This window comes from Ctenocephalides felis, unplaced genomic scaffold, assembly GCF_003426905.1.
Source record: "Ctenocephalides felis isolate EL2017-DRISC unplaced genomic scaffold, ASM342690v1 CF-g0.4_SCAFFOLD_01886, whole genome shotgun sequence".
Taxonomy (NCBI): Eukaryota; Metazoa; Arthropoda; class Insecta; order Siphonaptera; family Pulicidae; genus Ctenocephalides; species Ctenocephalides felis.
In genome coordinates, this window is record NW_020538040.1 from 133193042 (window position 1) to 133212815 (window position 19774).

The 19774-nt window shown below is 26.7% G+C and overlaps 1 protein-coding gene across 3 annotated transcripts in view; it reads left to right on the plus strand.

The window, feature by feature from the left end:
* The first annotated feature begins 18930 nt into the window (after positions 1–18930).
* Positions 18931–19774, plus strand: part of LOC113377906 (tyrosine-protein phosphatase 99A-like) — a 32685-nt gene continuing 31841 nt past the window's right edge. For all 3 annotated transcript variants that reach the window (XM_026618358.1, XM_026618360.1, XM_026618359.1), the window contains exon 1: positions 18931–19309. In XM_026618358.1, the coding sequence (XP_026474143.1) occupies positions 19186–19309 (124 nt within the window). In that variant the 5' untranslated portion in view covers positions 18931–19185. The remainder of the gene's footprint in view (positions 19310–19774) is intronic.

Here is a 19774-nt window from a genome sequence, read left to right on the forward strand (position 1 = left end):
ACTACAATTGAAGGTGTTCAACAAATTGTTTATTGTGTAGTTATATACAAATATAGACTTATTAAATAAATAAAAATGTAAAATTAAAAACTACCTCAATCAAATAAACATAACTAGTTTGTAATATAATATATATTTTATTCCAAATAACTATATTTATTTATTATTTATTAGAATAGCAATAAAGCCCTAGTCACAAGAGGCTTCATTACGAATGAGTTTCACGTACAAAATAATTGTTCCTATTTCCAAACATGAAGTACAAACTTTATAAATTTATACTTTCTCATTTAGTTTACATATTTAAGAAACAACAAAAAAAACAATCTTTGCACTTATATAGTGGTTATTGCTGATATATTATATTAAAGCATATGCATATTAGCATAACACCTCAGTACAAACGTATTTATTATATTATGTGCCGTGTACGGTTGTCGGGTGTTATCCAATATTCATATGTTAATGCTGTGTGCCTTAGCAACTAACCTCAAAACTTAAAAACGTTGAAAAAAAAGTGAATTTTGACAAAATGATAACATTTATATTTATTACCTATTGTTATATAATACGGTGATGCATAGGGTAATGATAAAATTTATGATACAAGTTAATGGGAGATAGCTTTGACAATTTCGGCAGCCGAAGGGCAGCGACTGGGATTGGGGTTGAAGACGTGTTAAACATGCGCTTTATGCTTTTCGGAATTTATTTTAACCAAAGGAGTGATACAATATTTATAGTGGCTTAATTATTTTAAGAAAATTGTGTAATTATAACAAAATACGTTTCGAAAAGAGACCCGCCAATCCCGAGCGTTATTGATCAAGCTAAATAGTGTAATTATTAGTGTATCGATTGCAGTGATGTTTCGCAAAATCAGATGTTTATTAAAACTTTCAATTATTCATTTTTGAATTTGAAAAAATATTATTTATTAAGCTACGATTACCTAATGAGCCAAAGCTGTCTACTATTTACTTACTGTGAATATTCAAATCATAAAACCAATCGATGTTTTAGTGCAAACGTTACAATATATATATATATATATATATATATATATATATATACATTTCTAGATTCTTATTAAATGAATTACTAACATAAAATCATATTATATTCATATAAATGCAATACCGACTGTACCACATGCTGTAACTTTTATATTATGCAATTTGGTTATAGTTCATTACCATGTTTATCAAATTTATGCGGATAAACTTAATATTTGTCTGTTGCTTTCAAAGCAATCTTATAAAAGATGATTTACACATCAAATTTGTTACATTTGAAAACAATTATCCAAAAATGTCTGTAAAAGAGATACCCATAACCATACGTCTAAACTCGTTTTTTGTGAAAAAATTGCATGCACGTTTGTCTGAAACATTTTTTTTATTTGTATTTTCATTTATATTTTAACAGCAATCTAAACCTTACTTCCTATAAGTTGTTGGGCTAAAACTTTTCCTTACATCATATTTTTAGAGGGTAATCCAACGGTTGATCCATCCTATTTGATTATTTTATTATTAGAATTTATTTAATGGGGCTGATTTTATTCAATTAATGCATCAATGCCCAAGCAAGGCTAATTTCACTTGAAAACATATTTAAGATCTGAATTTACAAGTAAAAATTGATATCGTTACTGTTCGATATCGGGGTTAATCTGAAATAAATTAAATATTCAAAAATGATCTGACCGCATTTAATTGGCCAATATTATCATATTATCATTTTCTTGTCTATTATCACACAAATATTAATTTTCATTTCATTAAAATTTGTTATTTAAGAATATAATGGATGGTTTCACAGGACAGAAAATCGTGGGTTACAAAGACATCTTTTTTAAATTATTTATGCATTTATTGCAGATATTTGTAATGTTTATACACAAAGGATTGACCAATTCGTGATCGAGCTTTCTGTATTACATTTAATAGAATGGGCTCACATGGAATTACAAAAATTAATGTAACAATACTAAAAACAATATTTGAAGTCTGAAGCTGAGTATTCTGATTTATACGTTTTTTTAGGCCAAAATATTGCGACATCGATATGTAAAATTAGCCAAAAATTTCCGTTTTAGTTCCTTTTATTTTTATCATTATCATATTATTTTGGTTATTCAGGCAAATTAAAAAAATCATTTATTTGAACCGATTTTATTTTGAGCCATAAATAATTTTCTTATTATCTCGAGCCATTTTCGAGAAGTTTATGAAATGTATAGCTTTTATTATATAGAATTTTGTACATTTAATAATTCAGCGTTCATTCAGGAGCCAATTTTTCCATAAAATAGTAATTTTATGACAACTATGTTATGGACCCAACTTTGTCTGAATTGGTAGTAAAAACTGTCAACATTTGTATTTGCTGTGCGGTGAGGTGTTTTACACATAAAATCTAACCTCACGTATGTGTTATCAATGACACAGCAGAAAGGTGCAGTTATAATAACATTGTTTTTATATCTAAAGGTTTTATATCTAAAACGCCTGACTGCACAGCAAATACATAGCATTTTGACAGTTTTACATTTCTATTATATTGGAGAATTGGGCCCATTAGAAAGATGCACTTATGATAAAATTGTTATTTGACGTTTGCGCGGTTTGTAGGTTAGGTTTTATGGGTGAAACGCCTGATCGCATAGCAAATATATAGCTTTTTTACAGTTTATCACTACCAATTCATATGAAGATAAACTCGTAACATGTGGACCGATTCTGCTGCATAACAGACCAACGTTATGGCAAGGCAATATTATGAAGAATTTTCTATACTAATTTGTTCTATTTATTGATGGAAGCCATTTGGTTGCTGTGCGTTCTCACCAGTCAGGCGTTTTGCTCAGTTTGTCAAATAGAAAACCTAACCTAGAAACCGCACAAATATAAAAAAAACGATGTAAGGTAACAGGGTCTTTCTGACTCAGCTTCATTACATACGAGTAACGTTGCAGTTTATGTGTAAAACGCCTAAATGCACAGCAAATACATAAGATTTTGACAGTATTCAGTATGATTCAGTAGCAAGTTCGAGCATAATATGGCCTTGCCATAACATTGGTCTGTTGTGAGGCAGAATCGGCCCAATAGTGTTAGAATTACCATACGTATCTATTTTATGTGTGAATTGGCTCTTCAATTAGCAAAACACTCATGCTGTGAAAAAATAATATGTTACAAAAAGCGTGTGGTTCAATCGGTATGCATTGTATATTTCTTGAAATTATGCGTTTTATTACTTAATACAAATATATACTTATATCACTAAATTAAAAGTAAACTGGGCAAATAATATCCAAGCTGTATTGATATATGCGTTTAGCCATGAAAAATGAATAAATTGTTTTGTGATATAAGAATGTGTTTGCATACGTTGTTAAACATAAACTCTATTGTTTTGTTGTTGTTTAACTATCGCGTAATAATGAAAAAAAATTTTAAAGCATTAGTGCTTTTTATCAATTTAACCACAGAGATGATAAGAGTTGGATGTTACGATCTACATTTGATGTGTAGATCAGTATCTTATCAGCTGTGGCCAGATTGCTAAAAAAAGTTAAACAAACTAATATGTAAAAAATACTGAATATTTTATTATTGTCATGTAAATTACAATAAATACGATATACAAAGTGCAATGTAACAAATTTTACATTTAACAAGTACTACGTCGTGAAAAGCTGCACGAAAATTTGTGACGAAAAAATATGAGCAAATGTAAACAAATGTATTTATTAAACTTGTCAGTGCCCCTCGTATTAAAATCACCTTTACATTTTATACTGAAATCAAATCCAGGGGTGGCTATCTCGCATTTCAATGGAATGAAAGCTGATCGCCAGGGGTTGCTGACTTAATTTTCCAATCTAATTTTTATTTTATTACTCTGGAGATTCAGGCAAATAAAATATCACATATTTGAACAAATTTTAGTTTGAGCAAAAAATATTTTTTTCGAGAAGTTAATAATAAATATTGTTTGTCTTAGCTTTTATTTTGCTGTCTTAATTTTCAAATTCACGTTTTTTTCTCAAAATATTTTTTTCACAAATAGCTAAAAAATTCGAAACAAAAATTATATTAACTAAAGGTAACTTTTATTTCAAATGCATTTGTAAATGAGTTAGATTTGCAAATATTTTGTTGGTTTTTGAATTCAACTATCCGAACGATTTTCGAAATGCGATTTAGGGCTAGTTTTCCTGACCCGCAAGTTGTTTTATTGCTTTGGACAATTTATTCATGGTACTGCTTGTAAAATTAAATTTAGGGGGACGCTTGCATATAAATGCATTGTAAATCTAGTCTATCCAAAGCTAAAAAATGCTTAATTTGCGAGTCCTGGAAATTAGTACCATTAATTTATTATATCAGTAGTAAAAAAATATTATTGTTTAAATGTAAAAAATTGCATATTGCACTTTATATTGTATTTTAAAAATGTCACATTTATGATATATATGATTGAGTTCTTATTTATATTAGTAAATCATTAGATTTGAATCTATCCCTTACTTAAATCAATTTTAATGCTATTATAAATTAAACTGTATATTTCGTGTACACAAACACTGAAACACACACACACATTACACTTACATACATAAATAAATATATACCCATACAAAAGTGTGTGTATGTATTTATGTATGTGTGTACATATATAAAATATAATTAAAACGGGTGATATATATGAATAATTTTAAACACAAATACAGATTACTATTTTAGTGTTTTATAATTGCATCAATAATTATTAGTAAGCGTATTACTACAAGTACTGTTTATTTATTCTTAAGAATGTTGGGTGCTTTTGAGTAAATAAAATCAATTTGACACTAAGATTTTCAAAAAAAAAAACAAAAATAGCACCACGATTTTCGGTAGTTAACGATTTTTTCACAAAACCTCTGTCAACAAAATATAAAAAGCGTTTGTTTCTAGAGTGAATACTAGTTATGAATTTATATCTGTACATAATTTTTTCAATCTATACGCAGTTATGCAATAAAAATACTTTATACTTTATGAAAAAAAGTATTCGCAATTAAATTATTTGCACGTTTTATTTAATGAAGTATTATACAATCATAGATTTGTTTTTAATACACAAATCCGCGTGATATAGACTCGATTATCCGGACGCGGATTAGAATATATATATATATATATATTAGGGTGGTCCTCATTTTCGAATTTTCTTGCTCCCAGGGGCTTAAATGCTTCCCAATTGATAAAAAAAATCTCTATAAGTTTTAGCTCTTAATATTATCTTTTAGATAGCACGCAATTCAATCAAAGCTTCGTATAGAAATAGCATAGAAGAAATTTCGAAATTTTTAAAAATGTTTTTTAGGTATAATTTAGCGACAAAATGAATTAAAAGTGACAATTCGTGTCATCTTTTATTTAAAATTCGACGCTCTACAAAATAGGTTTTTTATCATTTATTTTGTAGAGCGTCGAATTTTGAATAAAATTCATTCATTTCTTCGCTAAGTTATATCTAAAAAACATTTATAAATTTTTTGAAAATTGTTAAAACTTATAGAGGATTTTTTTTTATCAATTTGGAAGCATTTGCGCCCCTGGGAGCAAGGAAATTCGAAAATGTCCATATTAAGGACCACCCTAATACATACATATATATATATATATATATATATATACATATATATATTCTTATTATGGTGGTCCTTAATATGGGTATTTTTGAATTTCATTGCTTCCAGGGGCTCAAATGCTTCCAGATTCATGAAAAAATCTTTATAACTAACTTTAAAAGTTTCCGAGATTTTTTTATTATTTTAGAAGTATTTGAGCTCATGGGAGCAAAGAAATTCAAAAAAATCCATATTAAGGACCACCCTATATAATATATATATAATTAATAATTATTTTTTTGATAATTATTTTTGTGCTCGATATCTATTTTTCTTGTGTTTTTCAACTCAGATTTTTTACTTGTTTCTTCTTCAGGTAAAGCTTGCTCGTTAATAGAGTTGAAAATAAAATTAAATTAATATTATATTACCATTAAATTATTTATATATAATTTATCTATTAATAAATTCCATATAAAGTTATTCTGAAAATGTATCATTTTGTAGTTACTTTCAATATAAGATTATATTTGTTTGCCAGTAGAGTTTTCTTTCGTGACTCTAGTACATAATAATGAGGGTTTTTGCACGGAAAATGTAAAATGTAACATTTCGTTTATAATTCGATCATCCGAATGACCGGCTAATCGAGTCTCGCAAATTAATTTCGTTCGTGAAAAAGTTCCTGCATAGCAAATGCATTTTTATGATATGTATAAATGTGTGGATTTATGTAAAAATATAACAGCGGTATAAAATTTGAACAATGGAAAGCATTCCATTGAAATTGCTCTAAACGGCAGATGTTCGTCGGATAAATCTATGAAAAAATAGGAATAATATAAATGCATATGCATATATTCCTTCATATATATAGTGGTGGGGTATAATTTTTACCGCGTGCATATTGTTACAGATCCCCGTGTACAATACATACAAATTGTGCTCCATTTCCAAAAAAAAATTGCGTGTGCCCCTTGAATTTTTTATAATCGCATTAACAAATGCCTTACACATGATCCTGTATTTCAAAATTGTGACATTAAATGAATGTGAGCACGACAAAACTATAATTTCATTAAATATTAATTAGGTTTTATCTCATTAAGACACGGTTGCTAAATACTGTTCCTATAGTTGTTGTGACTTTAATCTACTATTGATAAATCGTTTTTTTTAGGAATAGCTGTATAATCTCGTTGAGAATGAAATATATTGAATGAAATACTATGAGTCGATAGATTTATTATTTAATTCAATATATTTTATAAATATATTTATGAAACAAAGATTTGATAATTATATATTTGTAACTGTTATGCGATAGAAAGTCATAAGAAAAATTAACAGGAAAAGTAGTATTTCAACTTGCACTATGAATGTAATATATGTGGGATTTGCAAACACGAAAATACTTAATATTAAATTATTTATTTCATAATAATACAAATTAGTAAAATACCGTAATAAATAAAACATTAAAGACATGTAAACGTGATGAGCGAAAATGCTGAAAATTGTACAGTCAATTTAAACTTATAAGTGTAACAACAAATTTAGCGATTTGAATATTTAATCATTTTAATTTTAGAACAATCAATTATTTATGTACAATATTAAAATTTTCACTGAAATAATTAAACAATCTAAAATTTCTATATATGGGAGTACAGCCACAAATTCAGTAGAATTTTTATTTTAAAATTTTGGTATGTAGTAAATAGAAATAAATTATTGTTCACATTTTTATGAAGCTTATTAACCTCAAAAGAGTATTGATAAAAGCGAAATAAAACACAAACCTCTAACAATCTACCTCATTCAAATGTTTGTACTGAAACTGTATGAACTCGTAAATATTAAAATAAAAATACAAAAAAATTTAGTATTTTATAGGTGTATCAATATATATATATATATATATATATATATATATATATATATATACAGGTGTGCATTTACAATCACAATTGATGCAAACAATACAAATGTGCAACTAAACTATGTACTATAATATTTTTAATATGCTACACGAGTTTAATAAAAAAACATATCATATAAAATGATATATTAAAAATGCTAAGATGCCAATAGTCAGTCTGACAAAATGTCCAAAATCTTGTAAATTAAAGTAGCAAATATTTAATGAATATTACGTTTTGTTATCAATTTACGTATGACTTGAATTCTAGTATATAAACAGGATATCCCAGAACTTTTATTTTTTCACTCGAAATTTTTCAATTTTATGAAGTGTTTTACAATTTTACAATCCTGATTAAATCTTCCAACTTTTTATGAAACTTGCCAACACTTTAATACATTTTTTTAAAGAAAGAGTCTCTCAAAGTTGACCGATTTTAAAAATTTTGAATTCATAATCCAACAAAAAGTCTTGATTCTTGAATACTTGGGGCAATTGTTTTTACTATTGTCCTAGAAATTCCAAAGTTTAAATGAGCAAAATAATTAAAAGTTAACCACAATAACCGAAAAATGTTCATAATTTCACCAAAGCTCTTGGCAGCACTTAAAATCTTATTATTTTTTCTATAGTCCTATAAATGTTATTCACGGTTATGGTTTCAAAATTTAGGTGAACAAGATTAATAAAATTTAACCACAATCACCAAAAAGATGGTCAAAATTTAACCAAAACTCTAGGCAGTAGGGAAAAATCCCCTAATTTCCAAACAACGTGAGATAATTTTTTTAAATTTTTATCAGGATTAATTCTATCACCCTGTTTCGGCTCGACGTTAGGTTTTGGGACACCCTGTATATATATATAAATCATGCATTAGTGCCATTTACTGACCAAAAATTTCTATATTACCTAAAACTGCGTACCAACTTATAACTTAACTGCCACTTAAAATTAAATATTTTCACAATTTTAAAATAAAAACAATTTGATAAGGTTATTAAATATTAAAACAATTTTTATAAACAAAATACGTACATACTAAATAATTTAGTAAACAATCCGGTTTGCAAATCGCACTCTTAATCATAAAATGTTTATTTTTACATGGAATTTTATAGTTTACATAAGATAAAAAATTCTTATTACTTGATGCATTTGATATAATTATTATGTTATAATGGAAACCAGCAAAAAATAAACTTTGTTTATTTTATTTTGTGATGACGATAATATTCCATATTACTATTCAAAATTAGCGCAAGTTGAAATATTTCTTTCACTGACATTGTGAAAAATCCTTCCAAAAGCACAAATTAACTGAAATAATTATTGTGTTTGAATAAAATGTAATATTGAACTATAATAAGGTGCTATTGTAAAATTTTAACAATATTACATCGACACTATATTATTTCAGTTGAATAATTATTTGGGGTGAAAAAGTTGCAAACGTTGGGAAACTTAGAATTAAAAATGGATGCAAGATTTCATATTTTTGTTATAATATCAGTAATCATACAAAAAGTTGCACGATTTTTAAGTAAAATAAAATACAATGTAAATACTTTTCTAGTTTTGCAATATTTCATGTGTGCAAAATATAAGCTCGCTTAAATTCTCCACCAGAAAGTAGTATGCTGCGTAGTAGGGCCATAAAATATATAGAATATAAAAATAAAAATAGAATATTTCGGAAATTATGCAAAGTTAGATATTGCGATTCATACTTTTCTTTTTTCTTCCTAAGATTCGGCAACAAGATATCGTTTATTATATTTTATGCCGAGAAATATGCAAAGTAGCTTATTTTATATCGATGTTTATCTCATGTAACTTTACATCTAGTTTTTTCTCATGGAAACAACACAAAAATAAATGTATTTGAGCAAGTTGTATTCTATTTTTATTTTTATATATAAAATTATAAAGAACAAACTTTTTATTGGACACTCAATTCATTTTATCAGTACAAACACAAAGTAACATCATGATCAGCTCTTTTTGTTTTAATTTTGATGCTTAGGAAGTAGATCTATCTTTCACACTTTTTTGGAATAAGAAACTAAATATTAAAAAATATTTTGCAAGCTTTGTTTATTATGCAGCAGAAAAATTTTCATAAGCTTTTCTATTTTTTTATTTTTTATGTAGGTAGTGTAAGAATTCAAAAAAATGCTCACAAAAATCACGGCTCAAGTGCGTAGGCACAAATTGATAGGATATAGATTTTTATTTATTTTAACAAATTTATTTTTTTCTTGCTGAAAACTTAAAAATGTCTTTAGTATGTTATTGCTATAGTTCATCAATATGCTTCAATTGCCAGTACCTAAACGAAAATTTTGATATTGGTATGTGGCAAACGTAGAAGAATTTTAATTATAGTGTGATAGATTATATAGATTGATGTGCGAAAAATCATTGGACAATTTTTGTAAATGATTCCTTTATTATTTTCAAGAATCAGTCATGTCAGCAGTCATTGTTTTTTTTTGTTTGATGCTTTCGAACATTTCATCTTAACAATATCAAAACGTAGATCAGAAAGCTCATAGTTTTACAAAATTATATTCATTGATGTCAAATATTAAGTAATTGCTTTGGTAAAGTCACTGTGTTTTTACAAATTTGATCATCACAATCAGAAAATGTTAAAAGTTTAGCAATCTTAAAATTTTGTTCTAAATTTTTGAGGCAAGCGACCAATCGATTTTAAGGAATCTAGTACAAGTTTATATTTACATTAAAAAAAATTCAGAGTTCATAATCAAGTCAAAAGAAAATTTTGGTTAAAAGTTTCCTACAGTTTGCAACTTGTAAAAGCGGTTTCATGCTAAACGATAAATTCATCCTGGAGATCCTTAAGATTTTTTTGTTGGATCAAACTTCATCAAAAATCTTCAAGAAGAATTAATCGTGCCGTATTAAACCGTTTTTGTTTCACGATATCGCTTAACAGTTTGGTGTCAGAAAAAATTTGAAAATGAAAATATTGGTGGATCAGGAGGAGAGTTTATGATAAACCTATTTATGTGCATTAGTGATAATTAGTCTAGAGTTATCGTTAGCCTAAGTATTATGTAAACCTATGTTGTGAATCATCCGAATATAACATACCCTCAATTTTAATGTATTACTTTCATATATACATATATATGACCAAAAAAAATTGTTCAAAGAAATGAAGTATTATTGAGATTATTATTTGGTTTTGTTCTAGTCATGCAGACTCAATTTAATATCAGTACAATCGTGGCGAATTACCCTGGTTGATGTAATTAGACTAATTAAAGTAATTGATAGTAAGTAATACAAGACCTGGGTCGAATTGCCAAAAAATAATTTGGATAAATTAATATAAAGTTAAATAAATATAAGTTCAGATTATTATATCCTGATTGGCCACTTTTGACAACGTACATGATGCAATTGAGTCCGATTTTAGAAAATTTCTTAATCTTGTGTATATATTTTCAGTATTTAATACTTGTGTAAACTTTAATTTAATATAAATATTATAACAAAAATTATTTTTTATTTATTAATTTTTTCAGGTATCTGATTCGAATAAAGCCTTTAAAATCGATTGATAACAATTTATGGACTTATAGTAATGGGCCAAATATCGAACATGAAAATTTGTGCATATCTTCACGTTTCAGAGGTTTCTGAACATTTTGTCATACCTCAAAAAAATTGGATGTGTGTGTGTATGTGTGGATACAATCATTTGTCGACGTTTTCGGGCGTACGGATCAACCGACTTGAATGGTTCAAGAAACATTCGATTCCTATTGATAGAAATATGTGCTGATTAGTTTTTGGCAAAGGCAGGTCTAACCATTTTGTAGATACGGAGCAAAGAGTGCAGATAGAAATCAAGTTTTTGAGAGAACGGAGTATCCGATTAGAATGATTTAAAAAACATTCAATTTGTAATGAAAGGGAGTGATGATGATTAGTTTTGACAAAGACAGGTCCAGCCGCTTTGAAGATACTGAGCTAAATGTGTAAAAAATTGGAGTTTTTGAGAGAACAAAGCATCCGATTTAAATAATTCAAAAAATAATAATTGCTTGTGTTGACGAAACGATCGTTTTTGGAAAAAACAAAAAAAAAATTCTTTCAAAATTTATAAAAAATATTTTTTTTTTAATATCGAAAATTTATGAAATAAATCATTTTAACTTTTGCAATTCAGATCATTTAATTCTTAGAATTATGAGACAAGATTATTTATTCTAATTGCCCTTCAAAGGGGCCATCAAGTTTTGCTAATTTACTTTTTATGTAAACTTATATGAACATCATCGTCTAATTTATAAACCTTTATATTCTGTCTATAAAATACAAATAATGAAAGTTACAGTATTTATAATAATATATTTGAAAACATTTTATATTTTTCGAATATTTCATTGCAACACGAGAAGTTCCAGCAATTTGTCTTAAGGCACGATGATATACACCACTATTTTATTATCAATATATTAAAAAAATAATAATACGTACGTACCTTTTCTAATTCCAATAATAGCTTCTGGCGTAATATATATTAAATTTAATTACATTAAATTTGTAAGAGTATTTTATTAATTTAAAGACTATTATATTTTTATATTTTATATTTCATATTTTTCTATGAATAATTTTAATTAAATTAATTGAATAACCTGAATTTTTATTAAATTATTCAATTTGATTTTGCATTTAGAAAAATTCGGGGATGAATATAAAATTGAATTAACTATCTAATTTAATATTATTTATTTTCAGGTGATTTCAGACGCTATATGTGATAAAGGACTAAAATTTAATACTTCCAGAAGCTTCAATTAAAATATATATAGAAAATTATGTACACATAGGTATTTATTATAAAATATTATGCAACTATACATTGACTTTAGTTAATGTATTACCTATAGTGTATGATGTTGCTTTCTTAACTACAGACATTTTTTTCTACATTTGAACAAGGATCAGCCCAAACGTTTCTTTATTATTGAAAGAGCAATTGAAACATGGAATTACAAAGTGTTGTGGGTAAATGCATAAAATATTATTTCAACATTATGGTAACGTATAATGATTGGCCAAAATATTTCTTTATAATTTATTATATATATAAGTTTGATTGATTGTTGAACTATATAAGATGCACCATCGAGATAAATATCCCATTCAACATCGCAATATATAAGATTATAAGCATATCAGTATTATTTGACTTTCAGTAAATATACTGCGCAAATTATAAAAATACAAATTAGAAATATAAAATTAAAAGTGATACAGTTTTGTGGAAACACAATGGTTGTCTTCTCTAGTTGTGACTATAATTTTACATATTTAATATTAATATTTTTGGATTTACTTCTTTTCGCAGCAATATCCTGAAATGCTATTTTAACTTGGAGACATATCACTGATCTCTATTTAGAAGTCAAAATAGATCATAGAGCATCACTACTGCTTGATATCAAGTTGCACGCAACGCTGGTTTTAAGCTCAAAATATCTTGGTGAAAGTTCAGAGGTACTACCTATGCGCCAGTAATAATGAAAATTATAACCGTAAAAAAAGATGTAAGTACATAAAAATATTTAAATGTATAAAATTTAATTATAAACAGCATGTATTATTCAATAATTTTAGTTTCCATATCCAATGCGGCCGTATATATTACTATGAATAAAAGTAAAGCAATTATTGCTAATTTTTGAACACTCATTATTTAAAACTGTTCATTATTGTTTAAAAAATCTTTTTTAAAAAAAACTTTTTTAATAGAGAAATAATTTAGTAAAATAAAATGTATTATATAGTCACAGATTATTTTGAGAAAAAAGGGCGAAATGATACATTTTAGTTGATAAATATTTTAAAATAAAGTAAAAAGTAAAACCTAATCCAATACAATCAAGCTGTTTTTGTTGCTTGCGGATGTAGTTTATATATTTATTTATTAAAAAATGTTACTTGATGAGATATTTATTCTGTACGTTTTGAAACTAGACATGTGTCATCATTCGGCAGTAATAAAATAATTAGTGATAAGCACAAAACAAAGAAGAAAATCATATTTAAATACATCTTATACATGTTTATAATAGAAATATAAATATATCACACTACGAAGGATTGAACTCTAAAATAATAAAACATTTTTCATATAGCTTAAATTAATAGAGAACACAAAACCAAAAAAAAAAAACTAGTGGTAAATGGCATCGTATCTTAAGAAAAATTGCGAATCTTTCCGTACCAAAAATTAAATTATTTAAAAAAGCTCTACATTTTTTTTTAAACTTTGAAAAAATGAGATTGGACCTGCTTTTTCAAAAATTTGAGTAGTTCTTCATTTTGTCAATACAAGTAACATATTTGAATTATTCAAATCGGACGCTTTTTTATCTCGAAAACTGAATTACTATTATTCTACTTTTTACGGAGGTGCGGAGACCTCCGAAACGGCTTGGCCTGCTTTGGCGAAAAACTAATGAGCGCGTCTCCTTATCAATAGCAATCGAATGTTTTTTATGTAATCATTCAAATCGACTAAACCGTGTTCCCGAAATTGTCGAATGAAATTTGTATCCGAACACACACACACATACATCATGTTTTCTAAGGTATGCCAAAATGTTCAAAATCCTGTGAAACGTAAAGATATATAAAAAAAAATATTTTTGATTTTTTTGCGATTACTATAACTTACCCTACGGGAAGTTACTTAAAATTTAAAAAAAAATCTGATATTCGTTTCATTGTTTCAATATAAACTGGTGTATAAAAAATGTTTTAGATTTTTGGTGCTGTTCTTAGTATGAACCTGTGATTGATGATTGATTGATAACACATATTTAGTGCCAAAACGTACAAAATATGCGTAACTTACATAAACGTACAAATATACTATTAGTATATTAGTGTATTTATTTATACTTATTAGCTGCTAATATTTTGAGAATCGGTTTCAACGTTAACGAGAAATCCCTGTCTCTAGAATATTCTTAATATTTATGTTACCTTATCTATATGTTTATTGTCTGATAACAATGTTGATGAAAATATGATTTAAAATCTGATAAATCTGAAAAAAAAAGTTTTTTTATAAAATGAAAATAAATCGGTGAAGCGTGACTTTTTTTTAGAAAATAGGTATTTATGTGAAATGCTCAGTGAACGATTTTCAGTATTATTAAATCCTTTATAACACAATGCGTTCATCAGTTCGATTTTGCAATATATTTTGAGTAATCAGCAATTTTTGGTCGTGAAAAAAGTCGTTTTTGTCAATTATCGATTTTTCAGTCCATTTAGTGAAATCTATCCATTCTCCCCTAGTGCAGTAAGATTGAGCAAACTGGGGAGACCTTTTTGTGTCAAAAAAGTTTTTTTTTCAAATAAAAACATGAAATATCGGAGGATGTAATTGACAAAAAATAAAAAAGAGAGGAAAAATTTAACACATTACAATGATCGTGACCAATGTTATTTTAAAGGTTACATTTATTTTCATAAAATATGTGACGGGTGTCGCGCACCGCGTCCATTATACTGTGCTTAGAGCCGTTCGCTTTTTATAGGATTTTACCCCTTTTGTAAAATTTTATATTTCGTGGTGTTTTTGTGTCAAATATTTTTCACCCTTTTTGGGAAAATCGAAACAGTGCAGTGATTTAATCCGCTTTGAAATTGACGGGCCAACATCTGCCGATCGATTCGGACGCGTGCGACGCGAACGGCTAAGATAATGACGGAATTTTTCGAACCCTTGTAAACAGATGCCTTATTCTCTTTAATATTAAACCAATTTTATTTCGTACATTACAACCGTACAAACATCTATAACACTGCACACATATATTCATACATAGATATACAGGGAGGTGAAAGCCGAGGCACAGGTCACCCAGGATTGGAGCAGAAGGTGGACTATAAACATATGAAATGATTGCAATGTATCACATTTATATAATTTTATTTATTTTTGTGTAATTGTATGTGTGTATAATAGGGTAAAATAGGTCATTATCTTCAAAACAAGTATAGTAGTAATTTTGTAACGACACTATTTTAAAGTAGAAGGCAAAAGACATCAATACTCATAACAAAAGTTTTGTTCGCGTTATTAGTTTTTTTGTTTTTGAACACCGTTCTTTAGTTATGATATTTATTTAATTGTTTTTAAGATGTACTGTTATTTTTAGGCCAGATTTGACTTTTTTTTGTACAACCTCTAGCTTACATGTGAATGGGGTAAAAAGAACTAACTCAACTAATACAGGTAAGGTGTAAACAATAAGAAATTGTAAATATAAAAATAATTAAAATAGTAAGTGAATAAAGTTAAAAATGCAATCAAGGCAAATCTGTAGACACATTTATTCGACATAAAGAATGTTATCGAAAATACGTAAACTCAAAGAAAATACGATAAACTAGTTAGAAAAACGAATTTATAATTTTAGTTTTTCTACACACTCACAACAATAAACATCTATAGCTCAAGGTATATTCAATTATAATTTTTAGAGAATGTACAATTTCATTTTTGGTGAGTGTCTTAAAAGTTTTTCTTTCAAAGGTAAAAAGTGATTTTTTTCATTTTTCAAATAATTAAAAAATTGTCAAAATATTTTGCATATTTTTAACAGTTTCCGAAGAATTTTACATATTAAACCCTAGAAACGTAGAAAATAATTTTAAATGAAAAATTGAATAATAATCTTCTCAAAAGCTTTTAGTTCTTTCATTTTATTTTTTTTAACTTAAATTCTCCTTTAATTTTTTTAATAATCGTTTATACTCACCTTTCAGTGAGTGTTTATTTAAAAAACATATTAGTTTAATTTTCTTGAGATTTTCCATATCTCAAAAATGTAGATATAATTCTAAATAAAAAATTAAATAAATATTGGAAGAAAAAACTAAAAGGCTCTAAGTTATCACATTTGATCAGCTAACCTATGAATTGTAATTTGTCTATATTATGAAAACATTCATTAATTACTTTATTAGTCTTTTACAGGTGGTTATTATAAGGAAGCTAACACGACTACTATTCTGGCTGTGAATAAATTTTTACATACTTGCAATTAGCATTTTTAACTTTAAGCAGCAATTCCAGGATGGGATATTTATACTTTGAAACATATTTATGATCTATCTTTACAACTTATAAATTAAAATTGTAATCTGATTATTGAAACAAGCTGTGAGCAATAAATAAAATCTTTATAACTTGAAATAGTTATTACTATACTGCTTGATATAAAGCTGCGTGCAACGCGCGAGCTAAGAGTTTTGTGAATTAATGAGTGATTTGCCGATTTAAAATATACTTGATTCGAATGGTTACTTTTTTTTATATTACCAAGTAAGTTCATTGTGCAGTTAACACAAATATTATAATATAAAGTATTTATATAATGAATTTATATAAACTAAATCTATAATAAATTTGAATAATTTATATAAATTTAAAATCAAAGAAAATAAAAAGAATGCCAAAAAAGAGTTAAAATGAAATTTAAAGGAATAATAATAAAGAATAAAAACACTGCTTATAAAATTAAATGTTTATATGCATTGAGATTTTATGATTTAGTTTAATCACACTGTTATTAAAAGTACGTAATGTGCAAACAAAATAATAATAATGAAGGCCGTATTAGAATTCCATTCAACGTATATCAGCATGTAATAACAAATTGTAATTTCTTTCATATAATTATTGTTTAATTTTTGAATAAAAGTCATTATGAAATAATTGTAACAATAAATCAATAATTACTAGATATATTAACTATGATTATAGGCTTAACATAAATATTAAATGAAACACACAAAACGAAATATAACGTGACAATAAAAAACTTAGGAGTAGTGGTTATTAGAATAATTCTGCCTTAAATGATAGATTTAAATATATAACTCAAATATATATATATATATATATATATATATATATATATTTGTGTGTGTGTTTATTTATATAATTATTCTCAACAGCTATGATTCAGTATAAAAGTATCTTTGTTATATAAACTATTATTATGTTATGATTTCTGTGGTCTTTGCTTATATTTAATTATATAATAAAAACAAATTGTATTTTTAAAGTTTTCAATAGCATATAGATGTTTCACTCGAATAAATACTGCAACAAAGTTAATCTTAAAGATTCTAATATGAATTTTATAAGTATTGTGAGAATCCTGACCAGGAATATGATGACATGACGACTGGCCTCCTTTTCCAAAAGACAAGGACTACAAAATATTGAAATTGCAAGTGAAAATAAGTTTTTCGCGCTTTTTATCACAACACATTGCACTACAAGATTTAACTGCAAATTGCCGTAATTAAAAATCTTGGTACGGAACCCAAAAAAATGTCTGAACAATAAAATATCACACACAACAAAATATCTAATAATTTGATGTGCATAAATCCAATAAACAATTTTGACCGCCAAATGACATCTTTTTAAATTATTTTTATTAAGAGTCCATGATCGCTGAACTCGACTTCCCAAAATTTTAATCAGTTCTTCATCTTGTGAATACAAGTAAAATGTTTTTTGAATTAATAAAATCGGACGCTCCGTTCTTTTAAAAACTGAGTGACCGTTTTTGGCACTTTTTGCCCCGTATCTTCGGAACGGCTAGACCTGCTTCCGCCAAAAACTAATCAGCACGTCTCCTTATCAATACGAATCGAATGTTTTTTGAATTATTCAAATCGGTCGATCCGTGTTCCCGAAATTGTCGACAAAAATTTGTATCCGCACACACACTACATATATCCATTTTTTCCAAGGTATGCCAAAATATTCAGAAACCTTTGAACGTAAAGACAACGTAAAAGAAACGTAACTTGTTTATCTATGGGTAAAGATATATAAAAATTTATATTTTCGATTTATTTGCGATTACTATAACTTATCCTACGAAAGTTAATAATAATAATAAAATCTTAAACTGTAATTAGAATAAAACGGATAAATTCAAAAAGTTTTTAAAATATTTAGAAGTCTAATATCTGTTGTCCGAAAGATTAGATATGATTACATTTACGTAATTAAAATAATTTATACTAAGATAATATATAGCTGACAACTTAATTTCGAACGAAAATAATTTCGCGCACACAAGTATTATTAAGTAATAATTAATTAGTTAATTTAAGTTGACTGCCCGTAATATATATTATTCAATATTCTATGGACCCAGGACAGGCAGCGCCTCCTCTTTGAATTTCTCGCCAACCGCGATGTGGGTTGAGTCTTTGATCTATAAAGACCATATGCGTTCTCTATGGCGTCGCTTCTACATGAAATAAGTGGGTAGTGACGTTTACTCCTGGGTGTGTTTGTTTTTCGCCATTGTCAAACAAATTCACAATGTAAATGTTTCGATTATTCAATATTTGCAATATGACATTGTGATGGCCACAATCGTTACGTTATGTTTGTGTTAAAATTAATAATACTCAACGATCGTTACTAAATCAATGTGAATCATGACATTACCCGGGTAATGATGGAGCGACGAACTCGGCGTGTTAAACAAATAAATTGTATTAATTAGTTATTTATTACTAATTAAAAATAAATAAAATGGCTACAACCAGGAATAGGATTATATTAATCACGATTTTAAAATGTAGTTTCTTCGTAAATATTATTGAAATAGTGGCTATGCCGCAGGAATTTCAAAATTCTTCAACTCTCCAGAATCGAGGTGATGTTTTGTCAAAATTAGTAATTGATTTTTTTATATATCATGTGTTAACATATACATGTATATATATATATATATATATATTTATTTATTTATTTATTGTTTTTGGAAACTGGAATTTTTTAATATTTAACATAATTGCCTCCGAAATTAGGGTTATAATTTATTTTTATTTTTTTTAGATAGTGCACATGTTTTCCAATATGATAAATTTTTTTTCAAATATGATAATAAATTTTTTTATAAACTGACAGAACCATGTTTGCTTTTGTGTTTTGATGTTTGAAACTTCTAACACTTGTATACTTGTTATATATATATATATATATATATATATATATATATATCTAATTTAATTTTACCTAAATGTGTTGACATAATATTGTCCATGTGTTGTTCTTTTTTATTTCTTTTTTATTGTATTTCTTATTAACAAAATAAATTAACACGCATCTTGTGATATGT